The sequence below is a fragment of the Podarcis erhardii genome (assembly GCF_964252035.2).
Source record: "Podarcis erhardii genome assembly, chromosome: 12".
NCBI lineage: Eukaryota > Metazoa > Chordata > Lepidosauria > Squamata > Lacertidae > Podarcis > Podarcis erhardii.
In genome coordinates this window covers 20,794,223-20,820,914 of record NC_138513.1, presented here as the reverse complement: position 1 = coordinate 20,820,914, position 26,692 = coordinate 20,794,223, and the positions used below count along the sequence as shown (strand labels likewise).

Here is a 26,692-nt window from a genome sequence, read left to right as displayed (position 1 = left end):
GAAATGATGGGGCGTCCTGGATTTCCTGGTTTGTGTATTTTAGGTAGAAGATAGAAAGTTCCTGGTCGAGGTTCTGTTGGTGTGTTTGTGAGGATCTGTTCTTGGATGTGTGGGGGGTAGCTCCTTAACAATCTTGTTCATTTCTTTTTTGTATTCTTGTGTGGGGTCTGAGTCCAATTTTATGTAAAAGGCGGTATTGGAAAGTTGTCTGTGAGCCTCCTGAATGTAGTCAGTTTTGTTCATGATGACGACAGCTCCACCTTTGTCCGCTTCTTTAATTATAATGTCTGGGTTGTTTCTGAAATTATCTATGGCTCTCCTTTCAGCATGGTTTAGATTTTGTTGTAAGCGATGGTGTTTTCTGGTCACATCTGTTTGGATTCTGTGGTGGAAGCAGTCAATGTACAGGTCCAGTGTGGTATTGCGTCCATCAGGAGGGGTCCATGTGGAGTCCCTTTTTTGTGTAACCCCTTTTCGGTGGTAGTTGGTGGTCAGTGTTCTGTTGGGAGGGTGGTTGTTGTTCACCAGTGGGTTGAGAGGTGTTGTGTTGTGTTGTGAAGTTGTTGCTTGTTCTGCTTTGTCTTGTTGTTGTGTGCCAACAGTGTCCTTCAGCTCTCTATATTGGACAAACAGGCCAGACCTTACGCCAAAGACAGAGAAACCAGTAGGAGAACATTTCAATCTCCCAGGACATTCTATACAAGATCTCAAAGTAGCTGTTTTACTACAAAGGAATTTCAGAAATAGACTGGAAAGAGAAGCTGCTGAATTACAACTTATCACCAAACTTAAAACCATGGAGAAACCTGGTCTGAACAAAGACCTTGGATTCTTATCTCATTATACATGACAAAGCCATTTTTCACCTTTTCACCCCTTGCTTTTTCCTGTAAGACCTATTGCAGTCGTTAAGAGTCATCATCAGGCTCATCACAGCTATCTGCCAATCACCCATTCCCACCACCCTTCTGAGTAATACCCCTCCCCACCTTCTCACTATATAGAAGGGTCTGGAAACTTCTGTTTCAGTGTATCTGAAGAAGTGTGCATGCACACGAAAGCTCATACCAAGAACTGACTTAGTTGGTCTTTAAGGTGCTACTGGAAGGAATTTGTTTTGTTTTGACTATGGCAGACCAACACGGCTACCTATCTGTAACTTTAAATTACTATAACTGCAGTCCTAAGAATATTTACTGGGAAATAAGGGGCTAACTACTTCTTACCTATGAATTGTATATAACAGTGGCCAAATCAGATTTGCCTGCCGTAAGTGACTTCCTCTCAGCCACCCATCCTAGAGTTTCACATGCATGTCTGTCGTTGCAAAAAAAACCAACAGGTTTTGATTTGATTTGACTTGGAGGTAGGCTGTAGTGGAGGAATAATGGAGAGAAAGAGAGTGTTGTGACCTCACCTTCCCATGCCAACTTTTCATTCTAAATTCCTGAATTATGGAGCATCTTTGCTTTTTAACAGGGCATTGGAGGCACTCCCCAGTGTTACACGAGTTACAGTTGGTTTCTAAGACGTTTCATTTGTTGTTTGATAAGTTTAGTATGGAGCTAAGCGTGCAATCCTAAAACAGGTGGTGGGGAATCTGAAGACATTTTTAACTGTTCATACAACAATCTGCTGGGCTTGCACTAGGCTAAGTGAAGGGAAATGGCCTCAACAACCCATGTTTTTTCTGTCTTTTCCATGGAAGCTGATTAACAGATCAGCAAGATTATGGTGTGTGTGTGTGTGTGTGTGTGTGTGTGTGTGTGTGTGTGTTTGCCATGTTACGGTGCATTTCTTAATGTCAAAAACAGAAGTGAAATTTTCATTCTGCCTGACTCATTTATCAAGGAATTCTTGAAAAGCAGCAAACTCTGATTTGTCTTTTTTCCATGGGAGCGGTGTGGTAGGTTTGGTTGTGGCCAATGTCTTCCTTTTTGCTCCTAAATCTCTTGCTTCTCATCCAGCCGGCTTTTCAGGTATCAGGTAAGCTCTTTTTCACTTCCATCACCATTGTGAACTTAGCACTAGGTGCATTTTTAACTGTTTACTTTTAAAGCATCTTATGGAAGCTAAAGTTGTACTATTAAAGCTAAATCAATGAAATTTCAGCTACAAGGATGATTGTTTAAAAGAACAAAATGCATTTTAAACATGACAACAATACTATGGACCACTAATAAATACGGCACAGCATTGGATAGTTTAAAATAAACTACAGAATTAGCATGAGAGGCATTTCTCTGTTCTCCATCAATCTTATTGCCTCTTATTCTGAATCCTTGTATTATCATTTTACCAGCAGTTGTCATATTGGAAGGTATGTGAAACATTCTCTCCATGTTCCTGTTATTTTTCTTAATTTTACAGACAGTGACAGATTTCTGATACATAATGAAAACCTCAAGCTTTGTATACAACCCCAGAAATCTCGTTCCATCATCCTGGTCAACTGTGATGAGGATAATGAGGGGCAACATTTCAAGTGGGTTTCCGACGACCAGATTTTGAACATGGCAGTGAAGTTATGCCTGGCAGTGCCTTCCAAGTCAAACCTGGTTGCACTCACCCTCTCCCCCTGCAATGAGACAAGTGAACTTCAGAAATGGGTATGCAGAAATGACAGCCTCCTTGCTCTCAAACAGGAAGACTTATTTTTAAATCCTGAAAGTGGCCCCCAAAGCCGTGTTATGCTGTCTAAAGCAACCACCAGTACCTGGAAGATCTATGGAACGAAAGACAGTTTGTGTTCCAAGGGCTATGAAGGTAAGATTAAGAGAATCTGTTCTAGATGATCAGCTTGTCTATAGGCATGATGCTACTTGCATAACTTCAAATCATGTTGATAACCCAAATTGGATAGCATTTGGATTTCAGCCACAAGTTTCCCCCAATCCTACCTGGAGATGTCAGGTATTGGTTCACTTCAGTTAAAGTGAATGCTTCATCCAAGCATGCAAAGGAAGGGATGCTGAAAACTCCATGGATGGTGGAAACTGACAGACACAAAAAGTGCCTGTGTATATCTGAGCATTCGTGGACCTCTTGTATTGAGGACTTTGTCTTAATCATTTCCGCTTTGCCTAATTCTGTTCTCACCAGTATCTATCCAGTTTTCTCACCGGTATCTGTCCAATTTCTTTCAGCTCTGTATACCTTAAGAGGCAATGGTTTTGGAGCCCCCTGTGTGTTTCCATTCAAGTATCGGAATAAATGGCATGCTCAATGCATAAGAGAGGATGATGAACATGGACAACTTTGGTGCGGAACAACTGCAGATGTGGATAGAGACTCTTTACGCGGATACTGTCCAGTGAAAGGTAAACACTTAACAAGGTTTTATTTCAGGCCTTACTTTCCCACCATGTGATTGCTGCTTAGAGGAATGTTTCTGCAACTACAGCAGAAATGGGTGGGGGCACTTCCCCCCGTGAGTCAAAGCAAAATGAATCATCCGTAATGTCAGGGCTCCCCAACAGAATCAGGTCTACAGTTGTTCATTGGGGAGGATGTAGTTCCATTCAGATCAAAATTGAGTTCTGGAGCTGTGGTGAATACAGGAAGCAGACAGATTACATCCCAAACATTAGGTGTTTGGTAGGGAGCAACTGAGAGGAGGAAAGATTTTGATATTGTACCACACATGCAATGGCAGTTTCCTTCCTTGAGGCAAGGAAATCAAAGCAGAAGGGAAATGTCTCAGAAGATAGTTCCTTGTAACTATACATTTGTGCATTTTGAAATTGCTTCTGTGCAGTTTTCAGGATGTGTGTACATACTGACGTTTAAGCCTGTGAGGCAGGGCTTGCCGTTCATCCACTGACTGACTCTATAGGGAGAAAGCCAATTCACAAAAACTAGCCTAGGATCTAAAACGCTGATTGCATGTGGGGTTCTAGGTTATTTATATGTGTATGTATATGCGTCGGTTTCTTCCTCGGATGCAACACAAAATGCAGGAACACTTGTAGGATTAAGGGACAATGCCAGTGGTTCTCCCCATGATCACATAAGCACCTCTATTTCTGCATACTGTTTTGGGTATTCTTCTGAAAAGTGGCATCGAGATTAATAAATATTCAAATATCCATCACTGGAAGATTTAGCTTCATCACTGATAATTTGATGATTTGACACTCACGTTTACAGATGACCATGATGAATTATTCTGGACCAGAAACCAATGGACAGGAGATCTCTACCAGATCAATTACCTCTCAGTTCTAACATGGTACCAAGCAAGAAAAAGTTGTCAGCAACAGAATGCAGAATTACTGACGATCACAGATCTACAGGAACAAGCGTACCTGACAGGTAGGACATAACAAGGCATGTCTGAAGAAGTGATTGGTATCATTTGATTTCTGCTAGTTAAGAAATGCTGTCTAAACTGTATGCAGACATTACATGGCATAATACTGAAGTATCCTCCCACACAGCACAAGGTGATTTAATTTAGATCCAGCATGCCGGCTGAAAGCATTCATCTGATTAATTTCTTCTTGGCACAAGAAGGAAAGCTGGGAAACCCTAGTAATGTTGGAATGAGTTTTTTGTTTCAACCCACCCCATCCCCACATTGTAAATATACCCCCCCCCCGGCAACAAAATGCAATTCAACCAATTTTTCTTTTCCATAAATAGGATTAATAAATGATATATCTACTTACTACTGGATTGGTCTGAACGCTTTGGATCTTGACAATGGATGGCAGTGGATTGGCAACCATCCTTTTAGATATTTAAACTGGTCTCCAGGTGAGTGAGCATCTACAATGAGTTCAATACTGAAAGCCACCCCCATTTAACAGTCAGTCACCAATGTAAAGCACTTCCAAGGATTTGTTGGTGGTTTAAAACCCAGTGGATAGTGCTTAAAGTAATTCCTTTTAAATAGTCCAGGTGGCATTTGAAAATACGTAACTCTTTGTGGTCTAGAATGCAATTCCTGCTGGGATGAGGCAGAACCCATCTCTCACATTGTTAACAAAGGCTTTTCAAACTGTTGTACATGTACATTTATTTATTTCATAACATTTATATAATTCTTGATTGTAGAGAACAATAAAAAGTGGTTTACAAAACCTACGAGTGACTATAGTTAAGTGGCTAACTTACTGTTGTGCTATGCTGGTGACTTTAAAATATATTGTTTTGACTATGTGTGTAACAAGGTTTTTATTAAAGGCGGATGATGATATCTTCTAAAGGTGGAGTCTTCAAATAAATCATAAATAAAATTAGCACAGGGCATAAACAATGATCGTTTATATCCCTCTTGCTTAAAGGCAGCCCATCCCCAGAAACAGAAAAAATCTGTGGATCAATGCAGTCTACAAATGGCAAATGGCAGAATGAAAAGTGTCAGCAGAAACTTGGATACATTTGCAAAAAAGGAAACTCTTCATTGGACGTTTCTCTTATTCCCACAGGTAGGAGATTAAACCGAGAATGCTATTCATTTACCAAACCAAATTTCAAAAACTTATTGGATGGAGGGAAGGTTGTAGTCTCCGCCTGACCCTCCAAACACTGGGGTATCCCGTTAAAAGAATTGGGGGGAGTGGCCATATCCATGGGACCAGGCGGGGCCAGGGCCAAAGCCACTCCCCCAGACAGCGGTCCCTGCGGGGGTCACCCTATTTGATGTAAGACTTAGGAACCCCTGTCTGGATTGACCTACGCATCACTTCTGGTGGGTGGGCCGGAAGTATTTTGATTGCCCCATGCCCAAGCCAAACCTCCTTCATCTGTATTCAATAAAGTTGTGGCCTGATTTGACAAAAAACCCAGTCTTATTGGTCTCTTATTATACAGGTTGGGGTATGGGAAGTCCGATGCCCAGTCCTGCAATGCTATTCATTTTACAAACTAAATTTCAAAAACTTATTTCTAGTAATGGAGGTTTTTGCTATTTGTAGCAGTGTATGCGATGCCAAATGTTTCATTGGATTGAGATGCCAGAGGGTATTTTATCAGTAGCCAAAAATAAGTTATCTATCAGGAAAGATCTCAAGCATGGTCTAAAGGCATATGTTGCAGAAACCTTGCTAAAGCTATATTTTTATGTAAACTACTGTGATATTGGTGAAAGGAGATATGTTCTCAAGTTGATGTGAGGGTAAACAAGATGATAGATCCTATGACATGTTTCCTCATGCTTCTAATGGCTCATTATCTTCCGCAAGTGGAATGATGCTTTCAGGTTCAATTTCACCATTTAATTCAGTAGAGGAGGGGATCTTCAAACTGGTTGCCTCTCCCACTTGCTGCACTATGCAAAACTACGCAAATTCAGTGTGAGTAACCCCAAGGACTGTTGATTACCACATTGGCAATAATATATTCACAGGATGAAACAGATCACCCTGTCGTGTTAATACAGATGTCTTGATTTGCCTCTGCTGAATTCTGTATATTTTAATTAAGGATGTGAGTCAATAACATTGTAACAGCAGATAATTCCTATTTTTTAAATCCATTAAATCATGCTGCCTTAAATATTATTATTCTCTTTTTAGATGGCTTAAAGCCTATTAAATGTCCAGATGGCTGGGCTGCATATGCTGGCCATTGTTACCGCCTTAACAGACGCCCCAAGACATGGAAAGGGGCATTGCTGTCCTGTCGAAGGGAACGTGGAGATTTATTAAGTATACACAACACTATGGAACACAGCTTTGTCATTTCACAGCTAGGCTACCGTACGTACATCCAGCAAGTTCTGCATTCCTGTTATTTGATGTTTGTGTGAGTGTGAGTATGAGTATGAGTATGAGAGTGGGAGCAAGATGTTTACATTTTTTGCTACCACATGTGAGTATGGAATGTTATTGAGACCTTGCCCCGATGAAGAACACAATGGAGGGATATTCTTTTGGAAGCACAACAAGGCACAAGCCAGTTAAATGTGAGACATGGCACTGGCTTCTACAGCCTTCCCCAATTAGGTTCTCTCTATATGTTTTGAACCAAAACTCCCATCAACCCCAGCCAGTGTAACCAATGATCAGGAATGATGATTGGAGTTTGAAGTCCAAAATATACCAGAAGGTACCAGGTTGGACGAAAGCTGGGCATTAGATGCTGTCTAGTTGTAGTGCTGCATTTCAGGAGTGATGGTCTCCAGTGTAGTTTGCTATACTCAAACATGCGTAATTGGAAAGGAGTGGTGAATACTTTCTCCTGCCGCACTTATACACCACAAAGCTGTGTGTGGTAGGATCCTGTTCAACACCTTCGAAAATAAAATCTGGAAGCAAACAAATAAGATACATTTGTGTTTTTAGAGCCAACGGATCTTCTATGGATTGGACTAAATGACCAGAAGACTCCAATGTATTACGAATGGAGCGATGGCTCTACAGTGAGATTCACCAAGTGGCAAAAAGGAAAACCCACACAAATTAATGGTGTGCAAAGCGACTGTATCATCATGAATGGAGAGGTAAAAAATATGGAACCTCTAATATTGTCAGGAGCTGGAGTCAGGCGTACGTCAGCAATGAAACAATAAAGCAACCGATGTCAGTGAAGTTCACTTTGATTCAAAGAAGCAAAAACACTCAGTCCTAGTGGTCACAGCAACCCTTCCCAATAGGTCTTGCCCCAATGAACCAGTAGCGAGGACTGAAGTTCCTTGCATTCCCATTGCTTTCTAAGGCTCCCCTCCTGGTTCCTTCCCTGGCAACCTAAGACTCCATTGTCATGTCTCTCGTTGCTCTTCTCTCTTCATTTCTCTCTGTGTTCTAGGAGACCAGAGGAGAGGGGAGCTGGTGACAGAAGGAGGAGGGAGGCTCCCTGGATTCTTCAGCAGGCTACCTCATCTCTGTCTCCTGCCCCCTCTTTTCTCCTGCCTCTGAGTCTAGACTGCCCTCTGCCCCAGTCTCTTCCTGTTCACTAAAGCCTGTTGCCTCTTCAGCTTCTGACATCTCTTCCTCCTGTTCTGCTCCCTCTTCTTCCTCTGACCACGCATTGTTGCCCCACAACCAATTTCCTGACTCTGAGCCTTCTTCCCTTGGAGCTTCCCCAGCTGGTGCCTCCCACCACTCCTCAGCATCCAGCCTATCCATGATGGATATTTCCACTGGATTCATTTTTGTGTGAAAGACTGGACTAATAAAATACTGAGGATCTATCTTGCACTCCCACTGATGTGCCCACACAGCCCCAACTTGCAACTATCCTGTGCTACCTTTGCATTGTCCAGGTAAGCGGTAGCACTGGGGTCAGGAGAGTGGCTCTGCAACACTGCCCCAACATGCCAACCACTTTTCTGGAGAGTGTATGTTAGAATTCTGTGAGAACAGAAAAATAGCATGTAGCGTGGTGTTAGAGGCACAATTTGTCTTGATAATCTCACATTTTTAAAAAGCGATTTCATAGCTTTGGTACCAGTGCTTGGGTGCAAATTGTCTGTTGAAATTTCGGAAGCCAAAAAAGTTGAAAAGCATCCTATTTTGGGTGGCAATGCTTCAATCCCCTGCATTTCTGATGTTCTTAACCATAACCAGAAAAACCCCCAAATGAATTATGCAATTAGTTAAAAAATAAATTGCAGAATACATTTTGCAAAGTTAAAGACAGCGTATAAAGAGAGTGGGATTCAACTGCTCTTATAACAGAATTTGGATTGCCTGGATAAATATTTTTTAATAGAACAAATGAATGCAGTCCTGAATTTTTCTGTTTTAAAATTTTTCATAAGTGTGAATTAGACCACATTAGCCTTAAGTTCTCAAGATAGAAATGTATTTTCAAATGCTACAAACTCCTGTTTGCCTGTCATTAACAACTTCTCATTATTTTTTCTTGGTAATTGTACTTCGTTGGTTTAGACTATAGATTTCATGTAATTGCGAAATGCAGTTTTCTAGCATGCACAACAATAAAGAGTTTTGCATTGACCAAAAATGCATCAAATGTAAAAAATGAAAATGTTTAAGGCATTGGGTCCTTCTTGGTTGTGATTTATATTTCTTCACTTTTCTGTCTCCAGAGGGGCTACTGGGCAGATAATTATTGTGAAGAGGAACTTGGTTACATCTGCAAAAGAGAACCATTGGCATTTCTTTCTGAAGAAGCTGAAACTGCCAATCCAGATTGCCAGAAAGTAAGTCTAAAGTAAACTGTGTAAGGTAGAAAAAAAGAAAAAAGTTAAAGGACCCCTGGAAGGTTAAGTCCAGTCAAAGGCGACTATGAGGTGTGGCGCTCATCTTGCTTTCAGGCCAAGAGAACCGGTGTTTGTCCACAGACAGCTTTCCAGGTCTTTCCAAGTAAATTAGGTGCCTTGAACTTAATATGGCAATAACATGTGTCTATTGACTTTTTGAATATTTTGACAGGGCTGGAAAAGGCATGGATCCTATTGTTACTTAATTGGACAAACATCTGCAACATTTTCAGAAGCACAGGCATTCTGTGAAACAAACAAGGGATCTCTGACTTCTGTGGAGAACAGGTATTATTCTCTCCCCCCACCCTGCCTGACATTGGTTGACATGCAAAGTAACATTTATGTCATGGGAATCAAGAAGTGAGGTAAGCTGAGGCTTGAGCATGCTCAGTTTGAAACCTACAGGTGCTGCCTTGTGATTGGCCAAAGATCTGCAGGATACAGAAACCTCTTTTGGAGCAGAGACCCTTTTTGGACCTGGCTAGGGTCACCAGGTGGGCCTGGGGCTATTTTCCTAGGAGCAGCCCCTCTCCATCGACTTCTATTGTGATTTGTGATTAGATCACCCAGACCCTCCAAATGTCACTATTTTCCAGGGACGTCCCTGATTTAGAGAGGCTGTCCCGGTTTCTGATTTAATCGGGGAATGTCCCACTTTCCCTTAGGATGTCCCTATTTCCAATGGAGAAATGTTGGAGGGTATGGAGTTATCTGACCCTCTAAGTCATCTGAAGGCAATCCTGTATAGGGAAGTTTTTTTTAATGTTTAATGTTTTCATATGTTTTTATATATGTTGGAAGCCGCCCAGAGTGGCTGAGGCAACCCAGTTAGATGTGTAGGGCATAAATAGTAAAATTATCATTATGGAATGAGACGTTCCTATTTCCATTGGAGAAATGTTGGATGGTGTGGATCACCCTCTTTGCTGGCATCGGTCCCACCAGCTTCGCAGGTCACATGACTGAGTGGAACAGTCCTAAGATCCAGTTTGAATCCTCCTCCCTCCTGCACTGCCTATCCCATGTCCCTGTTTCAGGGCTTATGATGGTTTAAGGCCTTCCAGGCTAGGAGGAACCAGGAGGGTCCTGGGAGATGTGCTGGCATAACCTGGCTGAGCTCCACTTGTAACCCAGGCAAGCTCAGCCCAACAAATTATGTTTCAGGATTCTAAACTGCCATTTTGAATTATCCATTCTGCGTTTCTTGTGAATTTCCTATTTGAGCTGCCATCTGTGGCTTAACTTCCTACCCAGAGAGCCTTTAATTCCTTGTTATAGATTTACTGGTGGACCTGGACAATTAAGACTTTCAGCCTCCATGTATTTCCATCTTAAATATGTACGTGCTTTCTAGAATATCTTCTTAAAATCTTAATATTATGCTGTACAAATATGAGTTCCATACAGTGTTTTATTTCTAAAAAATAATGTTTAGGGGTACTCTCATTTTCCTACTCAGTTTGAAATATTGCCCCTCAATGAGGCTAAACTTAGATTCACAAAACGTTTAGGGGTATGTGTACCTTGTGTACCCCCAGAAAAAAGGACTGGTTCCATATATTACCTGAGTGTAGCTGAGGTTCACCCACTTTCAGCTACATGCTCAGGTTGCAATGTGTAAATGTATTGATCCGTGATGGTGGAGCTATAAGCGTAGCCACTCCTCCTTGGTCACTGTGATCCACCCTTTGCCCTTTGAATTGATGAGAGCTGGCCCATCCATGGTAAGCCATTAATTTAATTTTAAAATCTGGAAATTAGAAATCACAAACACAGAGAAACACAAATGTATTTTTTAATACAATTGTTATGTATTCTTCTCCACAGATATGAGCAGGCCTACCTGACTAGTCTAGTTGGCTTTCGTTCGGAAAAATATTTCTGGATCGGCCTTTCAGATGTAAAGCAACCAGGCACATTCCACTGGACCAATGGAGACAGTGTTCTGCTCACCCACTGGAATGCAGAAATGCCTGGTAGGTGCTGCCTGAAGCCTAACTGAGATTGTATTTCACAAAGGGTTTCAACTAAAGTGGCTCTTGTCTTGTGTCTCCAAAAGGGCAGCTTCCGGGCTGTGTTGCCATGAGAACTGGGACTGCAGCTGGATTGTGGGACGTTGTGAACTGTGAGGAGAAGGCACCTTTCATCTGCAAACAACAGGCAGAAATTGTGACAACTCCTGCCCCAACAACAATTCCCCCTCCCCCATGCCCAGAAGGATGGCATCCAAGCAATTCTAGAAGCGTGTGTTTTAAAGTAGGTATAGAACCTCTTGAGTCAAAGTTCTTGTATTTTTCAGTAGCAGAGCAAAGAGGGAAATAGTGGCTTTTGTCTGTCAGTGAACCTTTAAAGGTTTTTGGGAGTGCAACTTTTAGTTTCAGTTTAACCGCTCAGCACAAATTATTGTTATTCTTTTTATTGTGCAGTTTCGTTAAGTTTATTTGAAGTTCAAGATTTAGAAGGTAGAGGGCAGAAGGTAGATTACTGGTTTGGAGAAGGCTGGGAAGGATTTCTGCCTGCCAAATATTTTAACATTATCAGCAACAAAATGCTGATATTGTTCCTGCCAGTGCACAAGCAGCAAAACGGGATGCACTGCCCCGTCTCCCTTCTCAGCCTTGCCGCTGCAGAGATCCATCAGTCACCCTCCTCCAACGTGCGTCCGCAACTCATGCTACTGTACATGAGCACACATTACTCAGCAGTGTAAACACACAACAGTGCTGGCTTGAGGTGTGGATACTAGGCTACGTTTATTGAACATAAATCAGGACAAAGAAAACATGGCTTCTCTCCTTGTCATTCTTCTCGGAGAGAGAGAGACAAACAAAAGTACAGTGGTACCTCGGGTTACATACGCCTCAGGTTACATACGCTTCAGGTTACAGACTCCACTAACCCAGAAATAGTACCTCGGGTTAAGAACTTAGCTTCAGAATGAGAACAGAAATCGTGCTCCAGTGGCACGGCGGCAGCAGGAGGCCCCATTAGCTAAAGTGGTGCTTCAGGTTAAGAACAGTTTCAGGTTAAGAAAGGACCTCCAGAACGAATTAAGTACTTAACCCGAGGTACCACTGTAATTCAGAGCAGATGTTCCGCTCACGGGACTCCAGCAATCTGTGCTGGAATGTAAACACAGACATGCGACATGTAACAATCCCACATATCTGCAGCAAGGGTGGAATGGAATTCCCAACACTCCACACAGACAGGACAGAGAATTAAAAGTGATATAACATGAAGGGCGTTTTTTTAAAAAATAAAAAAATCTAGAGCAACCTTGTCCATCATAAACTTTTGTAATCATCGATAATTAAGATAAGCTTTTTGCTTTGTTCTTCAGCCTGTTAATTGATGCCTCTTCTTACATCAGCAGCTAATTTGTGTTCTGGATAAACCAGTTGTCATTAGTTCCAGTCTCAAAAAAAGAAGGGAAGTTTTGCTGACCTGATGCCCTAAGAGCTAACTTTATTATGGGCTATTGCGCAGTGTCTGGGGGGCCCAATGGAGGTTCTTCTCTCCAAAACACTCCTCCACTTCCGAAAACAACTCCTTCTCTCTGCAGAGGCATAGGAAGGGGGGGCGCCCTGGGTGTCATCACTGAGGAGGCTGACATTCGGTGCACCACCCACCGGCGACTCCCAAGCCTACCCTAAGCTGTCGATGTGGTGGTGCTGAGGTGACAAAAAAAAATATGCACTGGGTACCACCTGACTTTGCTGTGCCTCTGTGTCTCCGTGTGCAGCAAGTGAGGTGAACCCCAAATAATCTTCCTAAAAGCTGGTGTTTGTGACAAATATCTAATTGTATTCATATGCATCTAGGGCTATAACAAAGACCTTCGGGACAAGAAAACTTGGTTTGAAGCAGAAGATTTTTGTAGAACAATTGGGGGGAACCTCATGTCTGCTCACAATAAGGAAGAGCATCAGCTGCTAAGAAGGTTGGAAGTTCCATAAAATGTTTATTCACGTTGCCTCAGAATCAAAAGCAATGCTGGTTAGGGATGGGGAAGAAATTTGTTCTGTTTGCATCTTAATGTGAACTTCCCAATTTTATGTATTTACACCCCTAAACCAGTAGCTGGAGCAAAACTCATATCTTTTTTAAAAATTCACACTCTAAACCCCTCCATGTCTCTCATTCACACACTAACAAATGTGTGGCACCAGAGGGATCCCTCCAAAATGCTCTTTATTCCAAAGGGTGAATCCACATCCTAAACTGGCAGAATCAGAGATCACAAAAGCAGTGTCATCCCTCTCTTCACCTTGCCAGGCTTTCCTGAAAGCAGATGCTGACACTGGCAGCTCCTAGCTTCCCTTTCATTCTGCCACTTCTTCTACACTCTTTCCAGTGGCCAATGGCTAGAAGCTGCCATGTTGTTTCTTAGAAGTCCTCCTCACAGAACAAGCTCTGTTCTTTGATAGGGGGAGCCTCTGGGAAGTTTGAAGTGGCAGCTCCCAGCCAGTAGCTCCTAGAAAGTGTACCACTGCTATTATACCATTAAATTGTTAGGTCATAAAATTGCGGGTTTGTGGGTTGTTGTTTTTTTAAAAAGTACAGTGCAGCAAACGCTGAACAGGGAAAGCATTTCAACTCAGCCTTAGTAGCTTTAATCACCTTTAAAATTTGTGCCTCATTGTGGTAAAAGGTAAAGGTAAAGGTACCCCTGCCCGTACGGGCCAGTTGTGACCGACTCTAGGGTTGCGCGCCCATCTCGCTTAAGAGGCCGGGGGCCAGAGCTGTCCGCAGACACTTCCGGGTCACGTGGCCAGCGTGACGAAGCTGCTCTGGCGAGCCAGCAGCAGCGCAGCACACGGAAACGCCGTTTACCTTCCCGCTATAAAGTGGTACCTATTTATCTACTTGCACTTAGGGGTGCTTTCGAACTGCTAGGTGGGCAGGAGCTGGGACCAAACAATGGGAGCTCACCCCGCCGTGGGGATTCGAACCGCCGACCATACGATCAGCAACTCCTAGGCGCTGAGGTTTTACCCACAGCGCCACCCGTGTCCCTTTTCCCTCATTGTGGAGAGCCACTCAATTCCTCATTATCCTCTTACGAGAAGGAACCACATAATCTGAAATGTGAATTGCCCCTTTCTCTTTCAGTTGTGTAACAGATATTGCAGATATTCGTATAGGCACATGTGCTAGGATAGCAGAAAGAAGGCAGAGGAGAGAATGGCTGTGGTGCTGCCTCAGTACCTATTTTAACTGAGGATTAACAATATAAGGATCAGGCACAGTCAAGAAACACCAAACAGTTTTTGTATATAATGAAGAAAGGACTGGGATGTCTATTGTGATTAGTCAGATATTTTGTTGGGTTGCTTGTGATATTTTTTTTTATCAAATTCCTAAATGTGCCCATGGGCCCAAAAGCACAGGGGCCTCAGGGTTTATAAAGTTGTCAGCTGTAAAGATCCAGACTCAGCATTAAATGTGGGTGTGCCTAAGAAATGACCACATGTGATATGAACACACAGGGAGTTCCTGCTCTGAATGGCACACCTGTTCTAGAAACCTGATACTCTTTAAATAAATGAACTGATGACTGTTGCATTTATGCTGTTCTATCAGTTCAAAAGCACATCAAAGTGCAAGTAGATAAATAGGTACCGCTCTGGCAGGAAGGTAAACGGTGTTTCCGTGCACTGCTCTGGTTTGCCAGAAGTGGCTTAGTCATGCTGGCCACATGACCCAGAAGCTGTATGCCGGCTCCCTCGGCCAATAAAGCGAGATGAGCGCCGCAAGCCCAGAATCGGTCACGACTGGACCTAATGGTCAGGGGTCCCTTTACTTTTACCTAGAGAGTATCAATAGTCCTTATTTTGAAAGTTTCAAATCTCTGTATTGAAATCCATTCTTTGTTTCGAGTTTTCTGCACTCTATAATTATTTTTTATATATTTTAGAATTTGTGACCACCTGTGTTGGATTGGTTTAAATGAGTTGGAGCCTGATAAAGGATTTTCTTGGACTGATGGATCTCCTGTAAGTAAATGATTAATGCTGTTGTATTGATACCAAAATTATTATTAGTTTTAAGGTTCAAACACTCCTGCCCTCATACTAAACTCTGACAGATCCCATAGCAGTATTTTAAATGTTTAGCCACTGACATATCCAGCATGAAAGTCTTTGAACATATGCTTTGTATGCTATAACATTTTTGGACCCAATATTTAACACCAGGTCCTGCAGAGTTGCTTCAAGTTGCTGCTTGCCCCATTGGATTTGTTTTATTTTTTTTAAAAAAATAGTTTTATTATTACGATAAGTAAGGAATGGTGCTGGAGGAGACTCTTGAGAGTCTCATGGACTGCAAGAAGATCAAACCTATCCATTCTTAAGGAAATCAGCCCTGAGTGCTCACTGGAAGGACAGATCCTGAAGCTGAGACTCCAATACTTTGGCCACCTCATGAGAAGAGAAGACTCCCTTGAAAAGACCCTGATGTTGGGAAAGATGGAGGGCACAAGGAGAAGGGGACGACAGAGGACAAGATGGTTGGACAGTGTTCTCGAAGCTACCAGCATGAGTTTGACCAAACTGCGGGAGTCAGTGGAAGACAGGAGTGCCTGGCGGACCCTGGTCCATGGGGTCATGAAGAGTCGGACATGATTAAAAGACTAAACAACAACAACAACAACAACAAGGAACACTACATAAAAATGAAGATTTGGTGCAGGAACATTATAACAGGAAAACACACACTGACAACCCAGTTTGCATGTAGTGCAAACCAAACTATGGCTGGATCTAGGCACTTAAAAAAAGCATTCAGTTAAACACATTGCAATCTTTGTATGAGAAAGACTGTCTCACCAGAGTGGTGCATGCCCTAGTTATCTCCCGCTTGGACTATTGCAATGTGCTCTACATGGGGCTACCTTTGGAGGTGACAACTACAACTAAGGAGCAGAGGAGCTAGCTACTGCTGTGCACCCGGGCGCGGGGCAATGGGGGCGAGGCGAGCGTCCAAGGGGGGTGGATCGAGCTGCCCATGGCGGGCTGCTTCCTGGAGGGGTGCTGCAATGCTTTGCCAGCAGCCTTTGTCCGTTTGCTCTTCAATTTGACAGCTCGGGGGCTTCCCCCTCCCAGGAAGCAGCCCGGTAGCAGTGGCAACAGCACACCACCTGCCTGCGACACCCAAGCCTCCCCCGAGCTGTCAAAACTAAGGGGGAAGGGGGGAAGGTCGCCGGCAAGGCGGCACAGTTCGAGGCAGGCTTGGGAGTCACAGGTGGGCAGCGCGCCAAATGTCACCCCCCTCAGTGATGACACCCAGGTCGGACCGCCCCCACCGCACCCCTCTTCCTCCACCTCTGACTGGGAATGGCCGCTGAGACCATATAACACTGGTCCTAAAGGATCTACACTGGCTCCCAGTATGTTTCCAAGCACAATTCAAAGTGTTGGTGCTGACCTTTAAAGCATTCAATGGCCTCGGCCCTCTGACCTCTGAAGGAGCATCTCCACCCTCATCATTTGGCCCAGATACTGAGGTCCAGCTCCAAGGTTCCCTCGCTGTGAGGTATAAATAATATATTGTTGTTGTTGTTGTTGTTGTTGTTGTTGTTGTTGTTGTTGTTGTTGTTGTTGTTGTTATTCTGGTTAGCAAAAATGGAACTCCATATCGCCATCTGGTGTCAAAGCATGAGAATGCATAAGCAATGCATATAAAGCACTTTTTCTTTGCCAGTGTAGCTGAGTCCTCTGTCTCCTTTTCTGTAAATCACTAATGAAATCTTTATTCCTATTGTAGCTTGACTTTCATGAAGGCTTTTCACCTAACTATTACAAAGACAAAGATTGCAGAGGAGTGATTCTACATTATTCATGGTGGAAACCTGAATGGTGTGAGAATTATCACAGCTGGGTTTGTCAAATAAGGAGAGGTAAGATTACTTCTATTTATTTATTTATTTATTTATTTATTTAAATAATGTTTCATTGGTTTTTACACATATTTTCCAGCATATCATCCTTTTAAACATTATTTCAAAATCTTTGGCTATCACAGCATAAGACTCCCTTCAACCTTGACCGATGTTTCTCTAAAATCTTTTCTAATTATGCATTTTGTTACTAGAGTTATTGCTATAAATTCAAATCTTAGTACCTATGCTTAATTCTTTTCACGATAACTTATATATTACTCTTACAAAACTTCTTTTAACCCTACAAGCGATGTCAATTGGTTACAATTGCTTTCCAAATATGTCAAAAACTTCTTCCATTCCTTTAGGAAAGTCTGGTCCTGCTGGTTCCAAATTTTCCCGGTTAATCTTGCCATCTCAGCATAGTTCATCAATTTCTCTTGCCACTCTTCTTTAGCTGACAAAAACAAACCCCTGTGTTGCAATGAGAACCAATCACAGAAATATAGACACAACACATAGGCTAATAATTGTTAAATCATATATAATAGAATAATGATATCATTCAAAAGGTATAATAAATCTATTAGGGTTCATATATACAATGTAACAGACTAGTGGTGCAGAATAACAGACTAGTGGTGCAGAACGTTGAGCCATATGTTCAAAATAGGCGTCAAAGGTCAGTATTATGGGTAAATCAAAAGAAATTTGGTATTAGGCAAGATTTTGAACGGCGGTTATGTTGAAGGCCTTTGCAGATGACTTAGTCATAACAGTGGAAGAACCATTAACTAGTGCTAGAAAAGCACTAGAAAGAACAGAACAAATTGGACAAGTAGCAGGTTTCAAATTAAACAAGAAAAAAAAGTTAGTGAAAAATATGAACTGAGATTTGATTGATACATTGCAGCATCAGAGTGGAATAAAAAGGTAAAGGTACCCCTGCCCGTACGGGCCAGTCTTGACAGACTCTGGGGTTGTGCGCCCATCTCACTTAAGAGGCCAGGGGCCAGCGCTGTCCGGAGACACTTCCGGGTCACGTGGCCAGCGTGACATCGCTGCTCTGGCGAGCCAGAGCCGCACACGGAAATGCCGTTTATCTTCCCGCTGGTAAGCGGTCCCTATTTATCTACTTGCACCCGGAGGTGCTTTCGAACTGCTAGGTTGGCAGGCGCTGGGACCGAGCAGCGGGAGCGCACCCCGTCGCAGGGATTCGAACCGCCGACCTTTCAATCGGCAAGTCCTAGGCGCTGAGGCTTTAACCCACAGCGCCACCTGCGTCCCTGCATCAGAGTGGAATAGATGTTGTTAAAAAACTTAAATATCTAGGAATCTGATTAACATCGAAAAATATAAATTTATTTAAAGACAATTACACACTGTATGGAATGGTATTAAAAGGGACTTAGAAGTGTGGGGTAGAATGAAACTATCCTTAATTGGTAGGATTTAAGTTATTAAAATAAGTGTGCTACTGAAAATGTTGTTTTTATTTCAATCAATCCTATCTGGCAAGGGAAGAAGCCAAGAATTAAATTTAAATGGTTAACAGATATAAAAGAAAGGGGAAGCTTCTCCCTACCAGATTTGAAATTGTATTATGAAGCATCATGCCTTTGTTGGTTAAGGAACGGGATATTGTTGGAGAATACAGATATTTTAGATCTAGAAGGATTTGACAACAGATTTGGATCTATCTATGGTATCACAAAGTAAAAGTTCATAAAGGATTTGGAAACCACATATTTCAAAAGTGATTGTATGAGGTGTGGGATAGATATAAAAATCTATTAGAACGTAAGACACCATGGTGGCTCTCACCGCTTGAGGCAATGAGTGTAAAAAAGAGAAATATGAGTAAAAATTGGGCCACCTATGAACAATTACTAATAGAGATGGAGAACCAATGGAAGCTAAAGCCATATGAAGATGTAAAATGTATGGTGAATGATTGGTTGCATTATCATCAAGTCAATGAGATGTTTAAAGAAGATAAAAACAAAAATGGATTTGGATATACAAAATCAAGGTTTGAATTGGAGTTGGTAAGATTACTTTTATTTTTTAAAAAAATAATAATATTTATTAACATTTTAAAGACTGCAAAAGAAAGACAAAGAATTAAACAATACAATACAATACAATACAAAAACAAAAACACCACACAACACCAAGCCCCAAACATTAAATTAACAAAACCAAACAAACACAATTTAAAACACATCTAATAAGTTCAGTATCTTAACTTTCATTCACTTGTTTCAACGACCTCCTCACACCTCCCTTTTTGTATTCCACTTTAATTAACTGTTTCAGCAATTCCTTTCCCTCTTCCTCTGTTTTCTGCCCTGTAATTTATCTTAACATATTCTAACCTTATTTTTCCCTTTAATATATAATTGTCTTAACATATTTTAACTTTATTTTCCCTTTAATACTCTAATAATCTATTTGTACTTAATTCCTTGTAACATTTCTACTAAAGCCATATAGCTCCTTTCCAACATTTTTCTAACACTCATTAATTTTACAATATTTTTATAAATAGTCTTTAAACTTTTTCCAATCTTCTTCCACCGACTCTTCTCCCTGGTCCCGGATTCTGCCAGTCATATCCGCCAATTCCCTATAGTCCATCAACCTGGTGATCTTCTGTCCGATGCTCTTAACTCTTTTCCAAGTCCCTTCTGTGAGTCTTCTTCATATTTATACATGAACTTTACTTTGTCTTCCACTGATCTTATTTTCATTTTACTTCCTTTGAGGCTAAAGAGTAGATCTCGGGGAAACTCCCACCTAAATATGATTTTATTCCTTCTAGACAGGGCAACCAAATCTCCGTAGTTAAATCTAAGATCTGAAAGGTATTTCAGGACGTCTTTCAAAATTTCCACTCTTGACAGTTGTTCTTCTAAGTTCCTCTGGTATTTCCAACAGTCTCTTATTTTGTTCTTCTCTTTTTTCCCTCCTCTTCCAAGTCCGAGAGCCCTCACAGTTTTAATCTCTTCTTGACCCAAGTCCCGGTCCCAAAAGTCATCAAATTCCTGTGTAAGGAAATCTATCAAACTTTCCTTCTCCAGTTCAGGTAGGGCTCTGATCCTCAAAATCTGATTTTCTTTAAATTCAATCATAGCAGGCATCAACTTTTGGTCATCAAATTGCATCTGTAGGGCTGGGACTCTCTCTCTCTCCAATTGTGTTACTTTAGGTTCAACGGCAATAACTTTCTCCCTAGCCTTCTCCGCAGTTTGCCATGTCAAAGTAGATTTCTGTGTCAGTTTCTGAATAGTTTCTGTATTGGTGTTCACTTTTTGTCCCAAATTGTCAATTTTGGTAGTTACCACATCCACCTTTTTGTGAAGCTGTTCCAGTGAGTCACTTATCTTACATAATACAACCACTAAGGCCTCTTCTGTCAACATTCTTAACCGATTCAAGGTCCCCAGAATCTCACAGGTTTTTATCTTGCAGCTGGAAATTCCCCCAGCTCAACTCTTGTGACAGTTTCAAAAGCTTCCTCTAGAGGGAAACAGTTCCTCTAGAGGGAAGCAGTATCTATTTGTATTAGTCCTTTTAAACTCAATTCAAACAATAAAGTTAGTTTCAATTTTCTGTTACTTTTGCTCCTTTTTAAACACAGACAGAGACCATGGAAACAATGTATTCCTCTTATTTAACTAACTGTCAGTGAACCTTCTAATCACGGTCAGTCCTGTTGGCAGCCCGTTTCCAGGATCGGAGCGGTGGTATATTAACTCTGTTCGCTCTCTCCTGCAGGTATACTCAGTCCAAAACTTTCCCCCCTCTGCTCCTGCCACCAAGGGGGGTTTAGTATTTTTTACTGATGGAAATTTAGTCCTTTACAATAGGTTTTCCGAGACTTCAGCTTGCATCCTCATTGCTTCAATCTATTTACAAAAGGGGAAGGTGGACTTCCTGTTTTAGACCTCCCCGTTTCGGCACCAAATTAAGACGTTTAAAAATCCAATTCTCCGCTCTACTCACGGGTAGTTGCTTTAAGATCAAATTGTCCACAGGAAAAAGTCAGCACTCTCCGGCAACAGCTATGCGGCTTCGCTCCGTGGAAGAAGCAGTCAATTCGAAACACTGCACCGCTCACCCCACGTCGCTCCGGATCCCCGAAACCGGGTTTCCCCGCGAGTAGGGGAGGCGCAAAAGGTGCCAGCCGAATCCCACGTTCACAGGCTTCACCCGCCTGTGATTTCTAGTGGGTCTCCGCCTTCGTCGTGGCGGCCAGACCCGGATTCCTACAAAGCAAATTCCTCCCGATCAGAGGAATTCCGCCATTACCGGAGGCGCTAACCCGGAAGTCCCGGTAAGATTACTTTTAAATTACAACGAGTTCGTGAAGCAAAGTGAAGAGGACTTTTTTCTGCACTGCTGAAACTGGCTTTTTATTTATTTTATTTTTTAAAAAAAAAAACATGCTTGCTACTCACCTGGCCTTTTGTGATGAGGGAAAAAATAATGTGAAATTAATTTAGCTTTCATTATGAATGTTGCAGAGTCCAGAGCTTTGGCCGCCATTTTGATGAGAACAAGCTCGTTGTGAATACAGGAAGCTACTGATAGTTCTTTCACATAGGGTTATTAGCTGTGTCTCAGAAATGTAGAAGTGTGAAATGCTAGAAATAACCCTTTACTTTCATTGTCATGGACTCCTGTTTCATTTTTCAGGTGTACCATTAAAACCGGAACCAAGCAATGATTTTGGTATGTTGGCTCATACTGTCTTCTCTCACGTCACACGGGTCTTCCTTAAGCAGCATCATGACAGGTGGGGGTGGGTCTCTCAAGTCAAGGATGCTTCTGTCAGGAGCCAAAGATACTTGTGCTCCCTGACCCTGGGCACTCCAATTCCTGCCTTCCCTCAGAACAAGCAGATTTTAAGTAGCCCTAAGGAATGTTGGGGAGGAACTGCTCTAGCAGTTCTCTGCAGCCATTGAAAGTTTGATGATGATGATGATGATGATGATGACGACGACAACTTATTTATGCCCCGTCCATCTGTCTGGGTTTCTCCAGCCACCCTGGGTGGCTACCAACATAATATTAAGAATAATAATAATAAAGTGATAAAACATCAAACATTAAAAACTTCCCTAAACAGGGCTGCCTTCAGATATCTTCTAAAACTCAGCTAGTAGTTTATTTCCTTGACATCTGATGGGAGGGCATTCCACAGGGAGGGTGCCACTACCAAGAAGGCCCTCTGACTGTTTCCCTATAGCTTCACTTCTCACAGTGAGGGAACCGCCAGAAGGCCATCGGAGCTGGACCTCAGTGTCTGGGCTGAGACACTTTTTCAGGTATACTGGGCCGAGGCTGAGGAGCCAATGGTAGATCTCCCTGGTCTGGGCTTCCTCACTCCTCTGAAATGAGTTACACAAAAATGCAAAAGGACTGTAGCTCAGTGGTAGAACATCTGCTTTGCATGAAGGAGGTCCCAGGTCCACCATATGTCCAGGAAGCACTGGGAGAGATCCCTGACTGAAACCCTGGAGACCACTACCCAGCAGTGTTGACAGTATCCTCAACTAGATGGAGCAGTGGTCTGGCTTAGGCAGCTCCCTATGTCCCTAAGTTTCAGGTATTCTTGGCTGCTCATTATCATATTCTCATATTAGTGAGCCTTGGGAGTGGTTCTCCAGCTGGGATCTTCAGAAAAACCACCTGGCTATCTGAAGTTTAGTTGCACTAGGCAACTATTGAGTGTGATTGAGAGTTAAGAGAGAAATTATCTCATAGAATCATGGAATTGTTGGAAGGAGACCCTGAGAATCATCTAGCCCAAATCCTCTGCACGTCTACTGGGAAGTAAATTTCACTGATTTCTGTTAAAGAGGAATGATTCCATTCCTACCCTCCCTCTCGGACACAAACAATATCATCCACTGGGGATGAAGGCTAATCTGGTGCTTAGCCCAGACTGAAATAGGTCAAAACCATCAGTTCTCCTCAAGAGGATCTGAACCATGACCAACCTTTCACGCATCTTGCCCAAAAAGAAATATGGGTGGCTGACTAGCCACAATATGTGGAGACATAAGCTAGTACCTTTAAGCACGCACAGAGTGCTTTTTCTTCAATCTTACATACTTGCATTTCAGCCCCCACCCCAAATCATGCCATGATCATCACCACTGAACTAGTCAAGTTTTTCTTCAGAATCTGTTGTTCATGGTTCCAAGGTGCTCTTTCATTTTAATTATATATTATTACGGTCATACAGCTGTTTTGTTGTTGGTTTACTCTAATGTAGCAGTGTTAAAGCATGCAGTTCTGGGGGCAGGAGGGTGGACATGTTCACGGTGTGCTTCAAAACTGAAATAACACACATCACTGTTGGGGTCACCCCAGTTAGGACTATTAAAATTGCATGGCTTCACCACTGGTTGTGTGAAGTAAATTTATTTGTACTCTTGTATTTCATTTTATAATATTTAAAGTATCTTAAATTAAATGGGGGAAAAACATTTCTTCTTCTTTTGCAGGATATCCATTTCAAGTAACTGAAGACGGCTGGATTACATTCAATGGCACTGAGTACTATTTCAGTAACACAACTTTAACTTCAGGAAGAGCCCGGAGATTCTGCAAAAAGCACGCTGGCGATCTTGCTGTTATTGAAAGTGGAAGTGAAAACAAGTTTTTGTGGAAATATGTAAGAAATATATGAGATATATTTTCCCTTCTGATCACATATCACTAGGTTTTTTGGGTTTTTTGTTTTTGTTTTTTAAAAAAGCCAGATGAATTGTCGGATCATGACCATTTTGTTGCCTGCTATACCTTTTCTTCAGGATGGTGTCACCAGAAGCTTGCAGAGATTAACAGTGCAATCCTATGCAAGTTATACTGCACACATCTTACACTCTGTGCAGCTTCCAACATATATAAAAACATAATAAAACATTAAACATTTAAAAAACTTCCACATGCAGGATTGCCTTCAGACAGCTGGGGGGGGGGCAGATCCTTACACTCTAACATTTCTCCAGTGAAAATAGGGACAGCATAAGGAAAAGTGGGACATTCTGGGATCAAATCAGAAACTAGGACAGCTTCTCTAAATCAGGGACATCCCTGGAAAATAGGGACACTTGGAGGGTCTGAGTTACTTCACTCAGCACTGAATCAAAGCTCTGTTTCTCCCACAGCCTCCATTGCAGCCTGAGGCTCTGCCCCTAGAGAGAATCATTTGCCCATCCTTTCTTCTCTGGTGCTTGAGAAAGAGAGAGCAAAGACCGACCCACACAAAAAACGGAGATTTGTAACTGAATACCTTTTTCATGTGACAGTCAGCTGAGATACATTCTAAGTAAATTATCAACTGTCAGGCACTCTGCTTCTCTAGCGTTAAGCTTCAGTGGAAGTTTCCATGCTACACAGAACGCATACAGAGAACAGTTATTTTCCATTTCAATGTACAATTAAACACTTATACTTAACAATCAGGGAAATTCACGGGACTTTGGAATCAGCAGATTCTGCTGACTACTGCTAGTGTGGGGACGGGGGACGGGACAACGACGACTACCAATGGTACCTTCCTACTCTGCTGGGCAAAGCTGGGATCTCTGCCACAGCAGAGACATCTCAACCAGCAGCATTCCTCTCTGGACAAGCATTGAGGTGACCATATGCCACCCTAACACACACACACACACACACACACACACACACACACTGTCCAGGTATGAATTGAGAGAGGAGCCAGGTTTGCTCTCTAACTTAGTCTGGATTCCAGTTGTTGAAGAAAAGAGTTTCATGCCCTGCTTTTAAACTCAGTTGAAGAGCACAATCACTGTTGCTCTTGTTCATCGTTAATAGCTTCTTTCCAATATGGCCTGATTTGTAAACTCTGAACTCCATGTAGAATAACTGACATATTTTCAACTGGAGAACACCAGTACTTTATTGTGTTTCTTCCCCATCTTCCCCTGTGTATGTTGTAGGACATTACTTTCAGAACTGGAGGAAACCTTTTCATTGGTTTAATTCTGGGTCCGGATAGAGGTTTTGGGTAAGCGAACAGAAAAATAAAAAATGGAAATCAGATTTTAAAATGGTAATTATGTATTAAGTTTCTCTTAGATAACAGCTAGATTGGCATTAAGATAATCTGGATATAAGGATGTTCTGCCAACATTTTTGCTATTTTGAGCAGATACACTGATTGACACTACAGGCCTACGGTCTCTGCGATGGTGCTACAGAGGCCATAGGAAGCTTGCATTTCTTGCTCTGGGAGTGCAGAGGGAGGTCTGATCTTGGAGAGAGCGATTTCGTTCAACTACTTTGTCCTTATCTTGTCCCATTACTATGAAAGCTCAATGTCAGTAAAGCTGGAAAGCAAGTGTGTGCCAGAAACAGGCTAGGGGGAAAGCTTGGCTCCAAAGGATCCAGCCTTCGCGCTGCTCCCCAACCTGGTTTTGAGGCTGGCGGTAGGGGAAAGCAGCGCTTCCCCCCACCGCCAGCCCCACAAGCTCGGTTGAAAAGCCCGCAGGAGCGGCACGCTCTTTAAAGGGTGCACGGCTCCTGTGGGCTTTTGCGGGAGATGGGGGAATTCCCCACCTGCTGCAAAAGCACACAAAAGCTGTGCGCTCTTTAAAGGCTGCACGGCTTCTGCAGGTTTTCTATGAGGTGGGGGAATTCCGCACCGCTCTTGGGGGCGTTTCCCCAAGGAGGGAGAAGGGACTGAATGGCCGAGTCAGTCCCTTCTCCCTCCTGTGGGCTTTTGCGGGAGATGGGCGAATTCCCCCACTTCCTGCAAAAGCACGCAAAAGCCGTACGCTCTTTAAAGGCTGCACAGCTTCTGCAGGCTTTAAAGAGCGCGCCGCTCTTGGGGGCTTTTCCCCAAGGAGGGAGAAGGGACTGACTGGCCGAGTCAGTCCCTTCTCCCTCCTGTGGGCTTTTGCGGGAGTTGGGGGAATTCCCCCACCTCCCGCAATAGCAGAGAGAAGGTCTGGGAGAAGTGCACAGGCTGCGTTCAGCCTGTCCGCTGCTCCCAGAGCTGGGGGGGGGGGGGAATCATATTTTTTTCATTGATTTTCCCCTCTGAAAACTAGGTGCACCCTATGGTCAGGTGTGCCCTATAGAGCCCTGCTCTTTCCAGGTAGGTAAAGGTAAAGGACCCCTGACAAGCCCTAAGAATTATCTCTTTTATTAGGCTGTCAGCACTCCTTTGCCTCTCCTATTTGCATTAGGGCTAACGGTGCCAACCTCTTAATTACAATCATACAATGTTATATTTCCTCCAAGGCTGTCACACTCCTTTCTCCCTGTACTTTCTTTCTCCTCTGAGAAAGAGGGCACCACTCTCCTCTCTTCCTGAATCCAGCTTGGAAGCTGTGCACCCCTAGTTTCTGTTGCCCTCTGCTCCCAACCACACTCTGAATGTGGTTCAGCAATGACGTTCAGCTTTTCATGACACTACAAAAAGAGGGTGAGAGTACTTTTCAGCTGGTCTTCCTATCACACTGCCCCACATTCAGACCCCATCCCTCACCATAGGAAGGTTTTTCAATGTAATGTTTTTTTTTTAATCGCCATTATATCCATTAATCCTGCTCAGCATTCTTAGTGCTGCCAGCTTTTCTTGAAGA

The 26,692-nt window shown here is 42.6% G+C and overlaps 1 protein-coding gene across 2 annotated transcripts in view; it reads left to right on the top strand.

Annotated features, from left to right (window-relative positions):
- The first annotated feature begins 1,826 nt into the window (after nt 1-1,826).
- The window catches only part of LOC309353006 (macrophage mannose receptor 1-like), a 42,343-nt gene continuing 17,477 nt past the window's right edge, over nt 1,827-26,692 (top strand). For both annotated transcript variants that reach the window (XR_014161514.1, XM_081881850.1), the window contains exons 1-18: nt 1,827-1,986; nt 2,371-2,766; nt 3,147-3,320; nt 4,150-4,314; nt 4,645-4,758; nt 5,289-5,432; nt 6,522-6,704; nt 7,290-7,447; nt 8,999-9,112; nt 9,345-9,460; nt 11,003-11,151; nt 11,235-11,431; nt 13,000-13,118; nt 15,096-15,174; nt 16,946-17,078; nt 21,762-21,797; nt 23,579-23,748; nt 25,043-25,110. Coding sequence is in view for 1 of the 2 variants with exons in the window: in XM_081881850.1 (XP_081737976.1) it covers nt 1,926-1,986; nt 2,371-2,766; nt 3,147-3,320; nt 4,150-4,314; nt 4,645-4,758; nt 5,289-5,432; nt 6,522-6,704; nt 7,290-7,447; nt 8,999-9,112; nt 9,345-9,460; nt 11,003-11,151; nt 11,235-11,431; nt 13,000-13,118; nt 15,096-15,174; nt 16,946-17,078; nt 21,762-21,797; nt 23,579-23,748; nt 25,043-25,110 (2,576 nt within the window). In the remaining variant the exon portion in view is untranslated. The remainder of the gene's footprint in view (nt 1,987-2,370; nt 2,767-3,146; nt 3,321-4,149; nt 4,315-4,644; nt 4,759-5,288; nt 5,433-6,521; nt 6,705-7,289; nt 7,448-8,998; nt 9,113-9,344; nt 9,461-11,002; nt 11,152-11,234; nt 11,432-12,999; nt 13,119-15,095; nt 15,175-16,945; nt 17,079-21,761; nt 21,798-23,578; nt 23,749-25,042; nt 25,111-26,692) is intronic.